The sequence below is a fragment of the Boleophthalmus pectinirostris genome, unplaced genomic scaffold (assembly GCF_026225935.1).
Source record: "Boleophthalmus pectinirostris isolate CB_2022bp ecotype Guang Dong unplaced genomic scaffold, ASM2622593v1 HiC_scaffold_11, whole genome shotgun sequence".
Lineage (NCBI taxonomy): Eukaryota > Metazoa > Chordata > Actinopteri > Gobiiformes > Gobiidae > Boleophthalmus > Boleophthalmus pectinirostris.
The window spans coordinates 5,314,496-5,335,815 of NW_026570994.1; the positions used below are offsets into that span (position 1 = coordinate 5,314,496).

Consider the following 21,320-nt stretch of genomic DNA (forward strand, 5'->3'; position numbering starts at 1 on the left):
AAGTCTTAGTCCATTTTATCAAGTCTCAAGTTAAATCTCAAGTCCTAAAAATAGTGACTCAAGTCTGACTCGAGTCCAAGTCACGACTTGCAAGTCCCCAACTCTGACTTGTCCCACTGTGACAAAAGCTTTATGTTGACAATATGAAATGATTTGAACAGTTTCTTATCTTTCTTCTTTCATTTTTCCTGTGAAAATAAAAAAAATTCAGCATTATTTTATCTTTTGTCCTTCAAATTACATTAACATCAAATTGTAAATCAGATGGTATATCCAGAAAATGTTTCTTACTCCAGTAGTTGCTTTATTTGGGTCATTTGTTTTACCGCTACATTATACTTCAACTTGACTTAAATTATTTTGAAGTAAGCACACTGAGTATTTTTTCAACTACTGTATCCACATTTGGTCTAGCCCAAGTTTATTTCTGGGTTTAGTCCACAGGGATCTCCAGCCTTTTTTCTCCAGTGAGCTACCTTTACAAAACGAAAATGCCAGAGAGCTCCCAATTTCAGCAGTCCCAAAGAAACTGAGTAAATAACAGAGCAACGGCAAGTCTTACATGGGGAACAGTTGCTTATAAAACATAAAACCGTTATCCATTTATTGGTGCATCATTAGCAATCGGTTCCAGTCAAATGAAGCTACGATTATTTTAACCGACAAAATAGCTAAATAAGAACACCAGGATCATGTAAAGTGCGTTAATATGAACATTTCTAGATCCAAGTTACAGAGAAAGAGGTGACAGTATTATAATGTAAGTCAATGGGAGCCAGGGTCAGAAGGAACCAGAAGCTCCTTCATACAAACTTCTGTTTTGGTCCCAAATGAGTCCCAGTTTATGCGAAGTGAAGTGCAGCTAGAACACAGCCTTGAAGTTTTGTCGACTTACCGGTGAGGTTGCGGAGTCCCAGCTGTTTCAGGCCGTAGTAGCCGTCGCGTCTGTAGTTGAGGAAAATGGCGAGAGAGTAGCGTCCTTCGTAAAGTTTGGTTCCTCGGATGATTCTCAGATTCTCCAGGGGAAGGTAGTCGAACTGGTTTAGAGCCACCAAGACGTAGCCAGTAACTTCACGAATGGACTGCGGAAAGAGAAGAAAGTATAAGAATGAAAAACATGATAATAATGTTCAGATTTCAAACTCGATTTCGATACTAAGGAATAGATTGATTCCGATACTACAATGATAATAAAAAAACAGAATATGATTTTCAACATTAAATTGTAGCACTTTCTTTTCTATTCCCATGTGGTCTCCTATTCCCAAGTGGTCCGTGTAGATTCCGTAGTGGTCCATGGGTGTATACTAGTCTATGTACGCTTATATTTTTCTGAAACAGCTCTAGATAATTATAAAGACATTCAGAAAAGCTTCATTTCTGTGCCTGTGAATGTGACTTTTTGAGTATCGATACCCGCTCAAATGAGTATCTAGTTTTGGTGTCTGATTTTCACACTTTTGAGAATCCTCTACATAACTATATTTTGTGCAATAAAAGAAAAAAATACAAATAATACTCAAGAATGAAATGACGTTTAAGGGTCTTTCCATGACTGAGAAAATTCTAGATAAATTCTATAATTCTGCTCAAAACAGGGTCAGGGTGGGGTTAGCAAAATATTTTTAATGACAAAACTATAAGGAGTTGAGACCTAATATTTCTGACTTTTCCTATTGGAAAGTGTGTGAGCCTCCTAGAATTTTTTGAGTCAAATCTGAGATGGACGAGAGGGGGGATTTGGAGATTTGGCGTGGAATGACCCTTAATATTTCTCGGTGATACAATGCAATTATTTGGTTTCTAATTTACTATATCATTTACCATAAAAGGTAAATAGAATATATTCATTTAACATAAACATACATACCATTTAGTTGTGGCTACATATACATATCAATGCTCAAATGTGCTTTGAATAGAATAAAAAAAGATAAATAAGAAAGAATAAAAAGACATTTAAAAATACATACACATAAACATATATGGTACATTTAAAGAGGGGTATTACACTCCTGTGGAGTATTCATTCTTAACACATAACATGTAATTCACCATATTACAGTTTATTGCTTTGAAAATTACGTATTCACATTGTCCCCTGTCTTTGCTCCCCGCGCTAGGTCACTCCTCCTTCAGATCGTTATAACAACACAATTGCCGTGCATCCCGCAAATGAAACCACTGCATATCGCATCAGGTTTGTAAAGTTGTAGTGTGTTGTTTTGTGTCTTGCTTTTGAATATTTATGGTAAATTGCCTTGACTTTGCTCTCCGCGCTAAGGCACTCCCCCTTCCGAGCGCTATCACAACACAATCGGCATGCGTCTCGGTAATGAAACCACTGCACATCGCATCAGGTTTGTGAAATTGTAGTTTATTCGTTTGTGTTTTGCTTTTGAATATTTAAGGCAAACTGCTTTGACTTTGCTCTCTGCACTAACTTGCTCCCCCTTCAGAGCGCTATCACAACATCGGCGTGCATCTTGCAAATGAAATTACTGCACATCGCATCAGGTTTGTAAAGTTGTAGTATGTTGTTTTGTGATTTGCTTTTGTATATTTATGAAAAATCGTCATGTAGGAGCATGGGTAACGTAGGGTTTGTATTGGCTTGTGCAGCTAAACGTAACAAGGGTTCGAATGGGACTTGGTAGAGATCGCTACATTATTCAAACATGCAAGGATGTCATATAAGGCAGGTTTTTGACAAGAGAACATTACGATAACATAACATGGTAGAAAGCTCCAAAAAGTACATTTCGAATGCTATCTCTTCTTTAAAGTGAAAAAATAAAAATAATTCATATATTAAATAGCAAATCTAGCGTTATGAATTCCCTTTACAAACCTCTAAAAACTTGATTTTGAATATTCTATGCCGTTTGACTCAAAATCATCATATCTTTTCCCTTAAAAGCAATTTCATTTGAACTCTTAAAAATGAACCTTTTCTTGGGTTTGGTTCTGAAAGTGTCATGACCAAAGGCGAGTCATGTCATAATGCATAAACGCTCCTTGGCTTCTCATCTTTCTATTTTGACACAAAGCTGCGTTTTAAAAGACCAGGACTGCCGCGTCGAATACACTTAAACCGCTAATGGATTCCTCTCATTTTCTCAGTGCCGAGCGCGCTATTTGCATTTCCAAATGTCAGGCTCATGAAAAATTTGGACATACGGTCTGGAATGATTAAAATGTCAGCTCGATTGCGGAGTGATTACACTTGTCTGATTAGAAGCGCTCCGTCGGCATTTCTAAGGACCGGCAACACACTTATAAAAGCCCTACATTGCGTCAATATCAGGGTTTTGAACTTGATTCTCAGTGTGATATTGAGACCAAACAGTTATTCTTAAGTGGGATGATTTTGTCCCAAGTGGCTTGCCGTAGAGCGCCATTGTCGGCCATCGCTGCTGTGAATGAAATGACATTTTTTAAAGTAGACATATTGTGTTTGTGTCTGCCGTACTGTAGTTATCATCTTTGACACTAGTAGATTGTTATGTTACAATCTGGACATTTTAAATCGCAATATTCATCTAAAACGACTTAATAAAAGAGTGCCCAAAGGTAGCTGACATTGCCGTAAATGTCATCACAACAAAGAGTTTGATGGATAGCTTTGTTATTTTGTTTTTTTTTTCATTTGTACCAAAATGACGCTATACCAAAACCTACTTGTATCGCCGATTTAGAAAATAAAATTGGAGAATGAAGTAAGTAAGTAAAGTGATGAAAACGGGAGTTGATTGGCAAAATGCCCTCTTGAAAAAAAAAAGATGAAAGATTGCTAAAATATGCACAGATCACATCCAAATACAAATCCAAGAAATTAACGTGATTTAATGATCCAAACTGTGCAACCATTAGCATAATTTATCAGCCGGTTTCAATTTGTGGAAACTGTCTGACCTCAAAGTATTAGGATTCGTTCGCTTGACAGTAGGCGGGTTACTTTTTTAATTAAATGAAACAGAAAATGCACACCAAAATTCTTGTAGAGGTGCAAATGCAAGGAGCAGCCAGACAAAAGCGAAAAAATGAATAGCACTATCAGATGGGCAATGTCCAAAAGCGCTTTTTTTATTATTTAAGTTTCGGCAAAAAAAGCCTTCATCAGATATTTTTCTGGCTTTGAACCACAGCACACACTTTTTTAAATTTAACCAATCGCTGCTATTTAGTCGTGATGTATGTAATGCACCAAATCCCGTAGGAAGAAGGGCAATAACATCTTTGCCCTTGATAAAATTCACCAAAAATAATTTTTGTTCCTGCTTTAAATCTTCGATCTCGGGAACCGTTGCTAACACAGAATGAGTCCGTATACATGCATATCAATAACCCGGTTATTAGCCATATCCCGGTTATGTCAGTATTCGGGTTACTGCGTATACATGCGCACTGAGAAACCGGGATACTCATATTCGCGTATACATGATCAAATGGAGTATCCCGGTTTCTTGACATAATTTTACAAATGCGCAGGCGCAAAAATTAACTTAAATCAATTTCATAAACCAGGAAAAATAGAAACCGTGAGCTCCTTTAGCATAAGAAGCTAAGGAGCTACGAGATCTCCCACAATCCACTGTGCAGATTCTTCATTAAAATCTTCTGCATAAATAAACTCAACTTTACAACATATAAACCATAAACACTATAGACACATCAGCCCGTTTGATCAGATCATTCAGCTGTGATCACATTTGTTTACGTTTTACAGAAACGAAACTTAAGACCGTTTGGCTAATTAGCATAAACTGTTAGCGGCGATAAAAACAACTCGCTCCTTGCGCCGCTGATGTGATCAGTTTCTTTTGGACTAAAGGACACGCCTCTGTGGATTATGTGTGTTATTTCTGTGACAGAAGAGGCGCTAATGATGGTAAGTGTGTTCTGTGCGTATAGAGTATAGGAGATAGTTCATGTTTTAGCTTTTCAGCGATCACACGAGTGCAGGTCGTACGAGTGCAGATTGTACGTGTGCATGTTTAGCGCAGCTCTTTATTTTACAGTCATTTCACTCGTTTGGTCACTTTATTTATGTTGGTCAATTTATTTATGTGACTACTGTTGTGGTGAAAGGCTGGAAAGTGTCTTTTGGACGCATGCACACTCAACTTTATGTTGCAGTAACCGGGGTACTGCGTTTACATGCCACAAGTAACCCGGTTACTATCGGAATAAACCAGCTACAGTAACCCGGTTTCTAATAACCGGGATACTGCCATAACCGGGTTACTGAAACCGGGTTACTGCGTATACATGCACCATCAAGAAACCGGGATACTCAAAAAACCCGATCATAACCGGGTTATTGATGTGCATGTATACGCACTCAGTGTCTGTTTTCGTCTACATCCATCTCGACGCTTTGTTTACTGTTGTGCTGTACCACAAAAGGAACCCAGACAAACGCGAAGAGTTTGACGTTACGCCTTCACAGCTCTTCACTGATTGGTCGGTGCGCTACAACTTCTTGCAAACCGTTTAGTGTATTCCGATTCCGGACCTAGTCGTTGGAGAGAAATCAAATCGAGCGGACGCACTAGGTGACACCAGCCTGGATAGTGAAAATGGGAACTGATTGGCAAAATAGTGTCTTGAAAATAAATGATTAAAGCTAAGTACAAATCTGAGAAATTAACATGATTTGATGATCCAAATTGTGCAGCCATATGATCAAAACCAACATACGTAGATATTGGCTCATGACATAAGGGCAGTTTGATGTACATCCTGCCACCGATGCCAAAAGTAGCAGCTAAACTAGATTACACGTAAAAAAAATTTGAATACCTACATTATGTTCAAGTTCAAAAGGGATTGGGACTGGATCATAGAGCATGAAAAACCTCTGTCCAAATTTTAGACGATCCAACCACAGACGTAATTTGTATCACGTGTCTCTCAAATGCAGAAGACATTGCCTCTGAAAAGTTCTCGTTACCTGAAATAAGTACTAGTTTGGTGCTTCAGTTGTTGATTATGTAAAAAACACCACATTTTCTCAGTCCTTTATGTAGATTTTTGTCCTTTTTACATGTAAGCAGCCATGAGATCCACTCGTCTTTGTGAAGTTTTGCCAAAGCGTGTCGTTCTGGCTGGACAGGTAAATAACTATCTTTGACTGAAATAATCCAAACCACATCGCGTTCAGGAAGCGCTTGGCTGAGGCATTCCCTTCCACACGCACTTTTCATGATTTATGTGACCCGTGTCTATTTGAAAGAGGTCATACAGCTACACAGAGATCATACACACACTGTTACATAATTTATTAAGAGATACACAAGTCCTCATTAGCCAACAGAGTGTTCGTGAAGATATCTACAAACCAACTGGCTTGCCATAGACTCCCAACAGCATTAGCTATTGTGCGCTTAATTACTCCCTTCAGAAATAACGGTGCATTGTGTAACATTTCTGGTAGAGGGTTCATAAATTCGACCCCGCGAAATGATCGACAGTACGGCATTTAATTGAGCCATCTCCGTGGGAGCAAGCAGGTCACATCACCTGGCCAGGTTACAGGTCAGATCTGCGGATAAGTGGACCTCCTCGCCATAATAATAATGTGTGTTTTTGTGGTAGTTTGGAGAAATAAAAACACCTGTAATTGAATACTAAAATTAAAGATATATTAGTTTAAAAGATAAAGTAGTTTGGGCAGCAGTAGCTCAACTGGTAAAGCGTTCGTCCACTAATCTGGAGGTTGCTGGTTTGAATCCCAGTTCTTGACATAAAACATGGGTTGAGCAGTCAGATCCACTGACCCATAGATTGGCTATTGTGATTCCAACTCCCACAGATGAATACTGCTGTTGTATCCTCGGGCAAGACACTTAACCCACCTCGCCCCCAGTGTCTGTGTACACTTTGGAGTAAATGTGTTCCTTGTTGTAAAGTGAGTTTACAAGAGTTAACGATTACAATTATTTTCCGCTTTGCACTGCTGAACAATAACAATAGGCCCTACTCCACCCATGGCGCTCGGGCCTAATAATAATGATAGTAGTAGTAGTAGTAGTAGTAGTAGTAGTAGTAGTAGTAGTAGTTAGGGCTTATGAATAGTGAATTTACATTTGTGGATATGAAATTTTGAAAAGATTATTAAAATATTATTTATATAGTATAGTTTCATGTGATGCAGTTTGCAAAACCCAAACAGCATGTCTTTAAAAGAAAGGGTTAAAGCCATACTGCGGAACATTCCAGGTGAAGCAATGACATCACCATGGAGACGAGCAGATGATAAGCAGACCCTCCATGAGAAAAGTCATCCAGTCCACAAGCCTACGTAAATATACAAAAGCTTTATACAAAACACTACAACTTCCAGACCTGACACGATGAGCAGTAGTTTCATTAGCGGGACGCATGCTGATTGTGTTGTTATAGCGCTCTGAAGGGGTAGTGACTTAGAACGGAGAGCAAAGGGAGGTGGGAGGTAGTTTTGAGAAATAACCACACTTGAAACCGAATAATAAAATAAAAGATGTACTCTTTTAAAGCCATACTGCCGAACATCCCAGGCGAGGCAATAACATCACCATGGAGACGAGCAGATGGCCTCCATTAGAAAATAAAAAAAAATATATATAATAACTTGATTTGTTGGGGCAAATGATGTAATGACAAAGCCGAGGTGCAGATATCGGCCAGGTTAGAGGGTGGAATTGACAGCTTGGTTTCTTTCTTCACGTGGATCGCGAGTGCACGTTTTTTTTTTTTTTTCTTCTTCTTCTTCTCCCCTCTCCAGCTCGGAGCTCATACACTATTCATCTGAAGTCTTTCGCTACACACAAACCCACACAGTACAGTTGTTTAATCCCACAATAACAATATCCCCTCCACCGCTGACACGCCTAATTAGAACGCCGCGTTTTAATATTGAACGGGGCAAAGACGACTGATCTGTCAGCGAGCCAGCCAGCCAGCCAGCCGCCTCGCAAAAATCGGTAAAAATATGGTACAATTTGCAACGATGAAAAATAGAACAACTCGCAAGTAAACAGCGACAAAACCGTAACAGCGGAAGGATTTAGCTGGTATTGGGCTGCACATTCTTGACATGATCTGGGTCACGGTAAAAATATAGAAAGTGATCAAGCCTATTCATTTATCCCCATGTTACAATGTGATTCACAGTATTAGGATATTAGCATTAATTACGGATTAAAAATATATGGTTTAAGAGAAATAGGGGCAAGAGTCAAGATTTACTGCATATCCAAAGCAGGAAAGCAACATCTAGATCCTATTTTTGGAGCTTTCTACGGTGTTATAATGTTGTTTCCTCATCAAAAACATGCTTGAACAGAGGTTTAAATGTCATCCATGCATGTTTGAGTAATTTAGCGATCTCTCCCAGGCCCGGATTCAAACCCTCCTCGTGATTAGCAGTCCATGAGTCAGTCCAAAGCTCCGCCCACAAGCCTAGGTCACCCATGATTCCACACGACAATTCTCCATAAATATACAAAAAAACGGGATACAAAACTGTACACTACGACTTCACAAACCCGACGTGATGTGCAGTACTTTCAAAAGGAGTCAGGGGAGTCAAAAGGAACGGGGAGTCACACCTTCACCTTTTCCTTTTGGCTCCCCACATCCGAAAGAGTGTTTTAGGTCTTGTCTTAAAACTCACTTTTATTCTCTGGTTTTTAACGCCACGTGAGTTTTGTGCTCCCCTGTGTCTATAATTTATTTTATTTATTTTACTATTTACTGCTATTTTATGATTTTTATGTTTTTTGCTTTTATTTGTTTTATTGTTTTGGGACTGGTATGACCAAATTTTAACAATTTACCTGTTTGTTGTTTTCATTTTGTGATCTCTGTGCAGCACTTTGAAAACTGCTTTGTTTGTAAAATGTGTTATTGAAATAAAGTGGATTTGGATTTTTGGTTTAGGACTCGATAAGGTTTTAAACTTCAACTCACTCCTTTTGAGCACCAGCAATGATTCCAACATACAGTATGTACATGTAAATGGTCACAATTTTACTCCACCTTCAGGACACTCAAAGCTCTTTACAACAAGGAACCACTCACACATTCATTCACACACACACACCAATCTACCAGGGTTAAGTGTCTTGCCCAAGGACACAACAGCATTCATCTGAGGGAGCTGGAATCTTGCTGCCAACCTGCTCAACCAATGATGTTTTATTACTATTCTACTATTCTATTCTATTTATTACTATCGTACCAAACAGTGGACAAACAGTTTACCATCTGAGCTACTGCCGTCCATACAAATGTATCTTTGTGTTTGTAATGTACCTTATACAGGCATGTTGGTCAAACAAATGAAAACAAACACAAAAACAAACAAAACTGAGATGTATTAAATATCTTAATACATTGCTTTTTAATAACTAGCATGCTAATCTTGCACGTCCTGATTATCGGACAATAAAACGTTTCATATTTCGATGCAGAGAGTACACAGCAGACGTATTCTGACTTCAAAAGCTCAAAAGCTTATACAAAATATTTGGGGAAAGGCAAATTTTGCTCAACTACATTGAAATATCTAGCATGCTAACCACTCACTTCCTGACTTATTTTGACCTCAAGAGCTGCAATATGTACATACAATACAATTCCACATTGTCTAGTTAGTTAGTTAATTCGTATTGGCATTGATTAGAACAGGAGTGTCAAACTCAAATTCACAGAGGCCAAAATTTAAAAAAACTGGCACTAAGTCGTGGGTCAAACTAAATATTTATTTAAAAATTTCAACAACATCTGCATGTTTTCTCTTCCTTCGAGATATGTAATGTTAAACCTTTTCTTATTTAAATAAATGTTTTGAATCCAGAACAAGCAAAATATAAAATAATAACATTTTAAATAAATAATGTCTGTAATCTGTAGCCGGCGGGCAGCTCTAATACATATTTGATATGATCTCGCAAGCCAAATATAATTATATCTCGGGCCAAATTTGGTCCCCAGGCCTGAGTTTGACTTATCTAGATTAGAAGTTTCTTCATTCCATCACGGTAATGCTCACCAGTACTGGCATGCTAACCACACCCTTCCTGATTATCGGACAACAACACTCTTTATAATTAGATATAGCATTTTCAAAACAATAAAAGATATCGTTGTAATGTAAATATGTTATATGCAAACAAATAAAACCCCATAGAAGTGTAATAGCCCTCCTTCAATAATAAATGGAATATTTATATTTAATGCATGTGTATATATAATTGACTGATCTGTATTCAAAGAGTACTACTACTGCTACTACTGAAATAGGTACAGGGTTGGATGTACAAATACTCATTCATATTTTTCACAATAGCCAATAATTACAATTTACTCTAACTGAAACAAAAACATAATGCATTTAGAGAGAATCAAAAATGAGTAAAACAGAAAATATGCATGTTTATTTTTTGTTAAGAGTATTTGACGTACCCTGACCCCGCACTGAACTCACTGTATAGCTTGAAATGTCCGTGTTTTACAGATAATAGCAGCTAGTCTATTTAAATGTCATCCATGCATGTTTGAGTAATTTAGTGATCTCACCCGGGCCCTGATTAAAATCCTTCTCTTGATTAGCAGTCCATGAGTCAGTCCAAAGCTCCACCCACAAACCTACGTAACCTATGCTCCCACGCGACAATTCTCCATAAATATACAAAAACGCGTGGTACAAAACTGTACACTACGACTTCACAAACCCGATCCGATGCAAGCCGATGGTGTTGTGATAGTGCTCTGAAGGGGGAGTCAAAAGGAACGAGGAGTCGCACCTTCACCTTTTCCTTTTGCCTCCCCACATTCGAAAGTGTGTTTTAAGTCTCGTCTTAAAACTCACTTTTATTCTCTGGCTTCGCCGTAGCCAATTAAAGGTTGCATAGAGGATTTTTTTAAGGGAAGTGAAATACAGCGACAGACACCACCTTCCTCCACCACAGCTCCCTCAGTAGAAACACCTCCTCCCGCCTCTTTACTCTAGAAATCACGCTTGTTTACAGTCAATGTGCGTTCAGAATTACGGTTGAAGTTTCCTGTCTAGAAATGATTTAGCGACCGACGCATCAGATTTTAGACCCTTCGTCTGCTTCATTCGCACCATCGCTGGAAGGAATCTCCAAGAATCACCTCCGTTTGGCTTTGCTCCTTTACCCCTTCTCTTCTTCTTTCAGCGAAATCAGAAACGGACTTTCTTTTCAATAGAAAATGAGGCAGCCTCATTTTCTATTGGCTGATGCTTATCTGGCCTCACTACTTCCACAGTTGATAGATTTTCATTCTTTTTTATTTATTTTTTTTTGGTCATCTTAATTACAAGGCTGCTGCGTCTCTGTAATGGTACTTTAAACTGTCCTTGACAATTTGAAAAAAAAAAAAAAAAATCCTCCATACAACCTTTAATAACAATTTACTCTAACTGAAACTAAAACATAATGAATTTTGAGAGAATCGAAAATGAGTAAAATAGCAAATATGTGTGTTTATTTTTTGTTAAGAGTGACTAAATCAACAACGCAAGCTTTCGCCGTACCCCGACCCCGCACGGAACTCACTGTATACCTCGAAATGTCTGTGTTTTTCAGATAATAGCAGGTAGTCTACTTACGCTGCTACTTTTGGCGTTGTTGGCAGGATGCAGTATTGTACGGGTAACACAATGGGGAAGCAAATGGGCAGGCGAGGTGCTTATTAGAGATTACAAGGTGCCAATCACGCAGAGAAGCTCAAAACAACATTATAAAAGAGTAGTAGGATTGGTACGAGCGCACGCTTTGATTAGCATACTTATGACGGGGGGTTCTATTGTCAAGTACTTCACGACTTGTCAGAGAAGAAAAGTTTTCCGGCGGATATGTTTTGAATATTCTTTGTGTTTTTTAAGAGTTGGCACAAGTCCATTACACAGTTAGACACAAAAGAGAATGGTAATTTAGCTGGGGTGACAATCACAGCATTTTGACGCTAACCAAATAGCGGCTAGCTGCTAACAGCCGCGTTCTCCTACAACCGAAATTATATAATGCCGCCTGTAGTTTTCGCGTTCCACCCATCCGCCATATTCGCATTGTTTAACTAGCCGCTCTTACCGCGTGAAACGGCCAAACTAGCTATTATTCTGAAGAACAGCAACCTTTAATCATGGCAATGCTTTGAAGGGGGGGTGAATTAGCGTGGAGAGCGAAGGGAGGGGGAACTCACGGTGTCAAAAACAAAACAAAACTGAAACTACTAAAGGTGTTAATACGTTGTTTTTGCTATATTTATTCACATACTACCATGTTTTTGCTTTCGTTTTGAACACTCTGAAGCCCCCCCTCCCTTTGCTCTCCGCTCGGGAGAGATCTCTAGATGAACCAAACATGCATAGATGGCATCTAAAACCTCTTCAATCAATGACTAAAGATGTTAATACTTTGTTTTCGCTATATTTATTCACATACTAACATGTTTTCACAATTGTTTTTAACACTTTGAATCCCCCTTCCCTTCGCACTTCGCTCTGAGTCACTCCCCCTTCAGAGCGCTGTCACATCACAATAATCAGCACACATCACGCCAATGAAATTACTGAACAGTTTAGTATCATGTTTTTGTATATTTACTGAGAATTTTCATGTGGAAGCGTAGGTCACGTAGGCTTGTGGGCGGAGCCTTGGACAGAATCGTACTGCTAAACGAAATTAGGGGTCGAGAGATCGCTAGATGACTCAAACATGCATGGATGACATCTAAAACCTCTTCAACCAACTACTAAAGATGTTAATATGTTGATTTCACTATATGTATTTACATACTAACTTGTTTTTCTTTAGTTTTGAACACACTGAGTCCCCTGTCCCTTTGCTCTCCACTCTGAGTCACTCTCCCTTCAGAGCGCTAGTACGCATCATGCCAATGAAACTACTGAACAGTTTTGTATAATGTTTTTGTATATTTATGGATAATTTTCGTGCAGGAGCGTGGGTGACATAGGCTTGTGGGCGGAGCTTTGCACAGAATCATACTGCTAAACATAATTAGGGTTTGAGAGATCGCTAAATGACTCAAACATGCATGGATGACATCTAAAACCTCTTCAGCCAACTACTAAAGATGTGAATATGTTGTTTTTGCTTTCACATACATATGTTTTACAATCGTTTTTAACACTCTGAATCCCCCCTTTCTCTTTGCTCTCCGCTCTGAGTCATTCCCCCTTCAGAGCACTATCACATTACAATCCACACACATCACACCAATGAAACTACTGAACAATTTTGTATCATGTCTTTTTATCTGTATTTTTATGGATAATTTTCGTGCGGGAGCATGGGTGACGTAGGCTTGTGGGCGGAGCATTGGACAGAATTGTACTACTAACCGTAATTAGGGTTTGAATAGGGCCAGGGAGAGATCGCTAGATGACTCAGACATGCACGGATGACATCTAAAACCTCTTCAACCAACTACTAAAGATGTTAATACGTTGTTTTCACTATATTTATTCACATACTAACATGTTTTATAAGTTTCGCTTTCTTTTAACACTGAATCCCCTCTCCCTTTGCTCTCCGCTCTGAGTCACTCCCCCTTCAGAGCGCTATCACATTACAATCAGCACGCATCACATCAATGAAACTACTGAACACTTTTGTATCATATTGTTGTATATTTATGGAGATTTTGGTCTGGGAGCGTGGGTGACATAGGCTTATTGGACAGAATCGTACTGCTAACCGTAATTAAGGTTCGAATAGGTCCCGAGCAAGATCACTAGATGACTCAAACACGCACGGATGACATCTAAAACCTCTTCAGACTTGTTTTTGATCAGGGAAGGATGTTATAACATGGTAGAAAACCCAAACCAATCAATTTTGCATAATACCATCTCTTTAACTAGCCGCTCTTACCACATCAAAAGGCATAACCAGCTTTATTTTGAGAAACATGGCAACCTTTAATCATGTTTTGAGCCGGCAAAGTACCAACCACTCCGCTACCGATGACCCATTGTAACCCTAGCTGGAGGTGCTGTTTGGGTGGGGGGCAGGCTTGGCACGCTCCACACTGCCTCCTCTGTGCCCCCTTCTCCACTGCCAGCCTCCGGACCCCGCTGGCAAACGCAAAGACAAACTGTTTCCCTGTTACCTAGCAACGGGCGGAATAAAAAAATAAAAATAAAAAAATCCCCGCAGCGAGAGCCAGGAAGCGCGACTTAGAAAGGATTTTTTGTTGTAATTTACCTAATTAAATTAAAGGATTACGCTGCCCTTTCGCAGTCATTTCCTTCGCTTCCTTTGCAGAATTGTTGCGCGGTGAATCAATATTTATCCGCGCGCTCGTAGGAGGGAGGGAGCTCGTGGGGGGGGGGAGGAGGGAGCTGGCGAGGGGAGGAGGAGGAGGAGGGGGTCCGGGGGGAAGTAAACACAAGCACCTGTGTTTCTACTCCTGCCACATCAAGAAGGCAGCATCTCAGGCAACGGCAAGCAGCTAAAAGTAGTATATAGCGCGCGGTACTGGGTCACGTAATGGAAACTTTCTTGTACAGGAAATCAATGTATACGTCCGATAGTATGGCGGGGGTGTGAGCGAGCACTTTCACAGCAAGAAGGTCCACGGTCGGATTATCAATAGATCGTTACTAAGTGGAGGTTGCATGTTTATCTGTGTACTGGAATCTTTGGATATTTCACCTTAAAAACGCATTGCCCGGGATGTTTACGGTTTGCAAAGGTCCAAAGTTCTTCATTCATCATGTACCTTATGCATTCAGAGCATCCTAACTATTCACCACGATGAGTTTATTAGTGTAATGATAATCAATAAATCAGTTAATTGGAACAAGCTTGATAACTTTTCCAGATGCGATAATTTCTGTTTGCATGCTTGTTTCTTTATCGCTCTCTTTCTCGCTCTCTCTACCTGACTGAATGTCAAAAGGCTTCTATCGCTCTCTACTGATTCCTCTTGTTTTCTTAGCGTGATGACGCTCGAGCGAATGTAACAGCATTATTCGACACAGTGGATGTGCGCGCAACCTGAGTGCAGAAAGCGCCGCTGTTTGTGCGGTTAACATGAAACCGCAACTCTAGCGCCGCCGGCAGAGCACCAAAACAGTTCATCTCCGTATAACAAATCAAGTCACGATGCCAAATCAACATACATCTCAGCTACGCAGACTGGTGCCACCTACTGACTCCACTCAATTTCATTTCCCTCCAGCGACTAGATCAGAAATCGGCATACACCAGACGGTTTGCAAGAACTCTGGAAGTTGTAGACCGTGCACCGACCAATCAGCGAAGAGCTGTGAAGCCATGACATCAAACTCAAGCGCCTGTCTGTGTGGAACAGCACAACAGTAAACAAAGTGTCGAGATGGATGTAGACAAAGACAGACATTCTGTGTTGGCAACGATTCCCGAGATCGAGGATTTAAAGCCACAACAGAGAATGTTTGGTGAATTTTATCAAGGGGAAAGATGTTATTGCTCTTCTTCCTATGGGATTTGGGAAAAGCTCCTTTAGGGGCTAACTGGTATATTATAGCTCACTATCATCACAAAAACATCGCAGAACCTTAACCTTGATTGCTGGATTTTTTTTTTTTTTATCTTTACATGAACCATAACCTCGATTAGTGGAAATTATATTTCCTTCTTTTACAATTTAATTTTAATTTAATTTAATTTGATGTACTGTTTTATTAAATTTTACTGTATGTACCATTTTATTTTATTTTATTTTATTTTATGTACCATTTTTTTTATTTTATGTACCATTTTATTTTATTTTGTGCACTATTTTATTTTATTTTATTTTATGTACTATTGTATGATTATGATGATGATGAATTTTATTATTATTATTATAAATGTATTTGTATTTTGGTCTGAAGAGAATTGTCGGATTGATCTTGTATTGAAGTATCCTTTTGTACTCTACTTTTGCCTTCCTTTTTTTATATTGACACGTGGCATAGAATAGTCAAAGCGGAGATGCCAGACTTCCCTCTCCCCAGACACCTGACCCTCCTCCTGGGACATACAGATGTCCCCAGGTCCCCCCTCCGCAGGGACGTGCCCAGACCACCCCCCCTCCCCCCTCCGCTGCTCACATCCGAGAGCTCCACTCACGCAGCTGCCAAACTCCCAAAAGTTACGACGGCTACTTTTATTTTTGCACTCGTTGAAGGACATAGACAACAATGTATTACGACACAATAGTAAACCATGAGAAAAGGATGCTTGTATTTCATTTTTGGATGTTTGAACTTTGAAGGTGCACTGTGTATCTTTTTGGTTCGTAGTCCGTCATCTGGAATGTTCCACAGTATGACTTTAAACAGCTCTACCTTATGTTTATTCAATTACAGGTGGTTTTATAGCTCGAAAATACCTAGAAAAACTCAATTCTGACTGTAAACGGGGCCGCCTCTCCACTGATCTGACCTGGAACTTGGTCTGGTTTGGTCTCCATGATGATAGAAAGGTTTAATGCCATATTGTGAAACATTCCAGACAAGAATGCAAAGGGTTAGGGATTAGGAGTTGAAGTTCAGGTATACTAAGCCTAAATCATTCTTAATTAACAGTTTTTCTTTTTTTTTTTTTTTTTTTTTTTTGTGTGCAGACAAATCAGATGCCACAGAAGTAGAAGAAAAAATAAATAAGTAATATAATTAATAGTAATACAATGTGACCCTCTTTTTTTTTTTTTTCCCCCAGCCTCCCCGCCCTTCACCCACCCCCCCACTCCACCCCCCACTCCCCCCCACTGTCTCCAGAGAAAAGAAAAATAAATAATACCTAAATAATATAAAGAAGGGAAAAATATATATATACACACATATACACACATATATAAATACACATACACATATACACATACACACATATATACACACATATAATAGTAATAATAATAATAATAATAATAATAATAATAATAATACATTTGTTTGTTCAGTTTAGCGATAGTCCTCTGTGGTTTTCCATATAATCAAAGAATTTTTTCCATATCTTGAAAAATAAATCTTGCCGTTGCTGTAATCTATAAGTCACCCTTTCATAGTTTGCAGTTTTAAGCATCCATTCTAACCATTTACTGAAAGATGATTGATTGGTAGATTTCCATTCCTGTGTTATCATCCGGCATCCTGTTATAAGAGCTATTCTACACCATAAAGTTTGTTCGTGCCGTAGTTGTTTTGTGGGTATGATTCCAAGTAGACAGAGTCCAGGGTTTCTTTTTTTATGAATTAAGTCTTTCTTCATGCTTTAATAAGGTTAATGAAAGGTATAGTATACAACTTCCTGAAGGTGGTACATCACTTGTATGATTCCAAGGAAATACCAGGTTAAAACCCTACTTTGGAACATTCAAAAAGGTGTAGGCGTTAAGAGATTGGAGTTTGGGTTCTAGTTTTAATCAAGTAGTTGTTAAGCTTGAACCATTCTAAGGGTGCATTCCCCTTTGCCGTGGTTTGGTTCTGGTTTGGTATTGTACATAAATCGATTTGGTTCGTGCCTGTTCTAGCTCAGAGTCATTCTACATTTCATCCCAGTTTTTCTTCTTTCAGTTAGTATACACACTCATGATCTAAAACGACTTCATTAAAGAAAGAAGTCTGCTTCAAAACCTAGGGTGGGAGGTGGCACAACGGGATCTGACATCTCTGTAAACGTGATCACAGCAAAGAACCATGCTGCTGTTGACCCCTCCTGTGAATACCTTCAGATCATGATAGGTAGCCACAGATGTAAAAAAATAAATACATAAATAAATCCTAGACTGATTCGTCCGATGGTCTCGCAAACCGTCTAGTGCAGGGGTGTCAAACTAATTTTGGTCCAGGGGCCGTATCCAACCTACTTTGATCCCAAAGGGGCCGGATCAGAAAACTCATGTCATATAAACTCCAAAAATAACAATAAGTTCAAATATTTGTGCAGAGAAACACAAATCTGTTACAGAAATCTTTTTTAATTGATGAACTCTTTCTTATTATAACATTATAATCTTGTGAACAACCTGAAACTTTAAGAAAAATTCAATTTCAGCACAAAGTTTTAACATGAACTTGTCTGCAAACAGGAATAAGTCAATTTTTCTTGTAAAATCCTGCACTCGGCTCCACTTTTCTCATGTTGGACATTTTTCTGATGAGGGTGTCACGGTCAACAGTCAAAACGATCGTCCTTTAAGAGCGTTTGGAAAGAGACAAGTCTGCTCTGGTGGGAGGGGCCACGTACAGAGACGCTGGAGACGCTGCTCTGCTCAGCACAGCAGAAAATTACAAATATTTTAATAGAAAATATTATTCAAATATTTTAGTAGAAAATCACCCAAGGGCCACATTAAAGGTCTTGGAGGGCCGGATCTGGCCCCCGGGCCTTATGTTTGACACCTGTGGTCTAGTGTATTCCGATTCCTGACCTAGTCACTGGAGAGAAATGCAATTGAGTGGAGGCACTAGGTGTATCAACGATTCAATTGGAAAAAGAAGTAAGTACAGATCAGTGAGTGTGTATCGGTGGTGGTAGAAATTGGAGTAGATCAAATCCTTTTCTCCATGGAGATGTTATTGCTTTGTCTGGAATGTTGCACAGTATTATTAAACCTTTCTATCTTCATGGAGACCAAACTGGACCAAGTTACAGGTCAGATCTGTGGAGAGGCGACCCCGCTCACAGTAAGAAAGCCTGTTTTCTAAGTATTTTTGAGCTATAAAACCACCTGTAATTAAATGAATGTAAAGTAGAGCTGTTTAATGCCATACTGCGGAACATTCTAGGCAGAGCAATGGCATCTGAATAGCAACAAACAGAAAGTTACACAATAATGCGCCTTTAAAGCTCTGAAAAAGCTGATTTTGTAGAATAGCTCTGCTTTAATAAGGCCAGTTTCAGTGTTTTTTATTAAATTGTCCTTATAAAATGCTCAGAATAAAATAAAATAAAATAAAAAAGTCCTTTGGGGGACATATAGTACCAGATTCTGACTAGGATAAGAAAAATAAATAAATAAATGAATAAAAAAATCACTCCAGACACATATACACACACATATTTACTCAGAAGTACCCTTTACAACTCCAGTTTTAACCACTTGGGAGGATAAGCGAGGACAGGTTTTCGCTATAAAAAAAATAAATAAATAAAAAATAAAAAGCACAAACAGGTAAAACAAAAAAATAAATAAAACAGCAGTCGCGAAAAAAAATAAAAAAAAAGGAGAAAAAGGAAGTGCTCCATTTCTCCACGCTGGCTTGAGTCCAGGTCATTATTTTCGCTCCGGACCGGCTCTTTGATTCCGAGTCTCTGTAGGATCACAGTTGTTTTGCTGTTGTGGAATATTTGATGCCGCGCTCACTCGGAAAAAAAATCCTCACCGATATTCCCATAAACCGCCTCCTACGCCGCCACGAGGATCCGACAGCCCGGCCAGGAGAGGTCAAATACCCACAATGCTTTGCTGTTTGTTTCATCTTCCAATACTCCTTCCTCCAACCATCAATCGGAGGCAATTAGCGGCGTAGCGTGTAGCCTTCCCCACCAAAAGGAATCAACCCGGGTCCCGAAAGATTAGCTTGTATCGCGCTAGCTGGAGGCGAAATACGGATTGTGCGGCTAGCTAAATTGCGCTTTGTGTCTGCCGGATATGTTGCGTTTGGAAACCGAGGGAGCTGAGAAAGTGGTGTTTACTGTTCACAATATAATCAAGATGGAAGGTTTGTGCGCTCGTTGTTCGCTAAAAGGCAAGAGATGTGATGCTTCGGTTGCCAGATATGAGGAAATTGTTTTATTTTCACATTCGCTGGCGGGAGATATTGGCGAGGAGGCTTTTCAATAGGGCTGGGTTTCTCAATAAGACCGCGGACGGGGGAGGGAAGCCGGCTATTGACCCTGTATTGGTTTCCTCGTTGGTTATTGGTTAAACAAACATTGCATTAACCTCTGCTAAGCGCTAAATGACACGACGGACGCTCGGGGCATCGCGCATTAGAAGATATCGACGGGGTTTCCGGATCTTGTCTGAAGGGGTATTACGCAAAATCAGCTTTCCGGAGGTTTCTACGACGTTCCGCTCATCAAAAACACGCCTGGAGAGGTTTTAGACATCATCCGCGCGTGTTTGAGTCATTTAGCGATCTCTCCAGGGCCCTATATGAAGGGTTAGTGTTACAATTCTGTGCAAGGCTCCGCCCACAAACCCACATGACAATTCTGAGAGAAAACAATACACTACAACTTCACAAATGCGCAGTAGTTTCATTAGAAAGATCATGTGGTCCTCTAATAGTCTTTTATTGACTTTGTTTTCTATTTTTCTGTTTTCTATTTGATTGTTTTATGATTTTGTAGGTTTTTTAATTGACGTACTTATTTATTTTTATGTGTTATTTTATTCGATGTGTTATTTTCTATTGTGTAGCACTTTGGAGACGTTGTGTTGGTAAAATTTGCTCTATAAATAAAGTTGGATTGGATTGGAACGCACACTCACTGTGTTGTGAAAGTGCTTGGATGAGGGTGATTTAGCACAAAGAGCAAATGGAGAGAAGACTTTTTAAATTTTTATTATTATTTTATTTTAATATATTGCTAAATAAGAAGATAAGCACATGAGATATCCTGACTTTTGCCTGTCGAATGTTGTGTTGATTGTTACAACAAAAATGAAATATCTTGGGCAGATCATCATTGTGGACGTGGAAGATGAAGATGATGATGATGATGAGAGGTGGGACCAAGTCGTTGTTTTGCAAGTCTCAAGGAAGTGTCAAGTCTTGTGACCTCAAGTCCTATGTCAAAAATATGCAAGTCCAAGTCGAGTCTCGAGTCACTGTCCCGTAAGTCCAAATCAAGTCCAAGTCGTCTGATTTGAGCTTCAAGTCATTTCAAGTCCTTATACCAAAGTACCAAATACAGCTTTGAGTTTTGCAATTTATATGACTTAAATTAAATTGTACTTTAAAAGTCATGGTATATTTATATAAGAGTTGTACAAATGCATATTTTTCCTTTTTAAATGTTTTGACAAGATCTTATTGTGAATCATTCTGGTCAGAACAGAAGTGCTAATATGTCAAGAAGGATCATGATCTATGTAGTTCCCTCTATTTTACTGTATTATACTGTGTATTATTGTATTGTACTGCATATTGTACTGTGTATTACTGTATTGTACTGCATATTGTACTGTGTATTACTGTATTGTACTGTGTATTACTGTGTATTGCTGTATTGTACTGTGTATTACTGTGTATTACTGTATTGTACTGTGTATTACTGTATTGTACTGCATATTGTACTGTG

The 21,320-nt window shown here is 39.1% G+C and overlaps 1 protein-coding gene across 1 annotated transcript in view; it reads right to left on the reverse strand.

Moving 5' to 3' along the window:
• LOC110170911 (receptor tyrosine-protein kinase erbB-4) overlaps positions 1–21,320 on the reverse strand; it is a gene marked incomplete at its 5' end in the record, with an annotated part of 420,000 nt that overhangs the window by 339,284 nt on the left and 59,396 nt on the right. Inside the window, one exon of the mRNA XM_055166723.1 lies at positions 896–1,082. Coding sequence (XP_055022698.1) covers positions 896–1,082 — 187 coding nt within the window. The remainder of the gene's footprint in view (positions 1–895; positions 1,083–21,320) is intronic.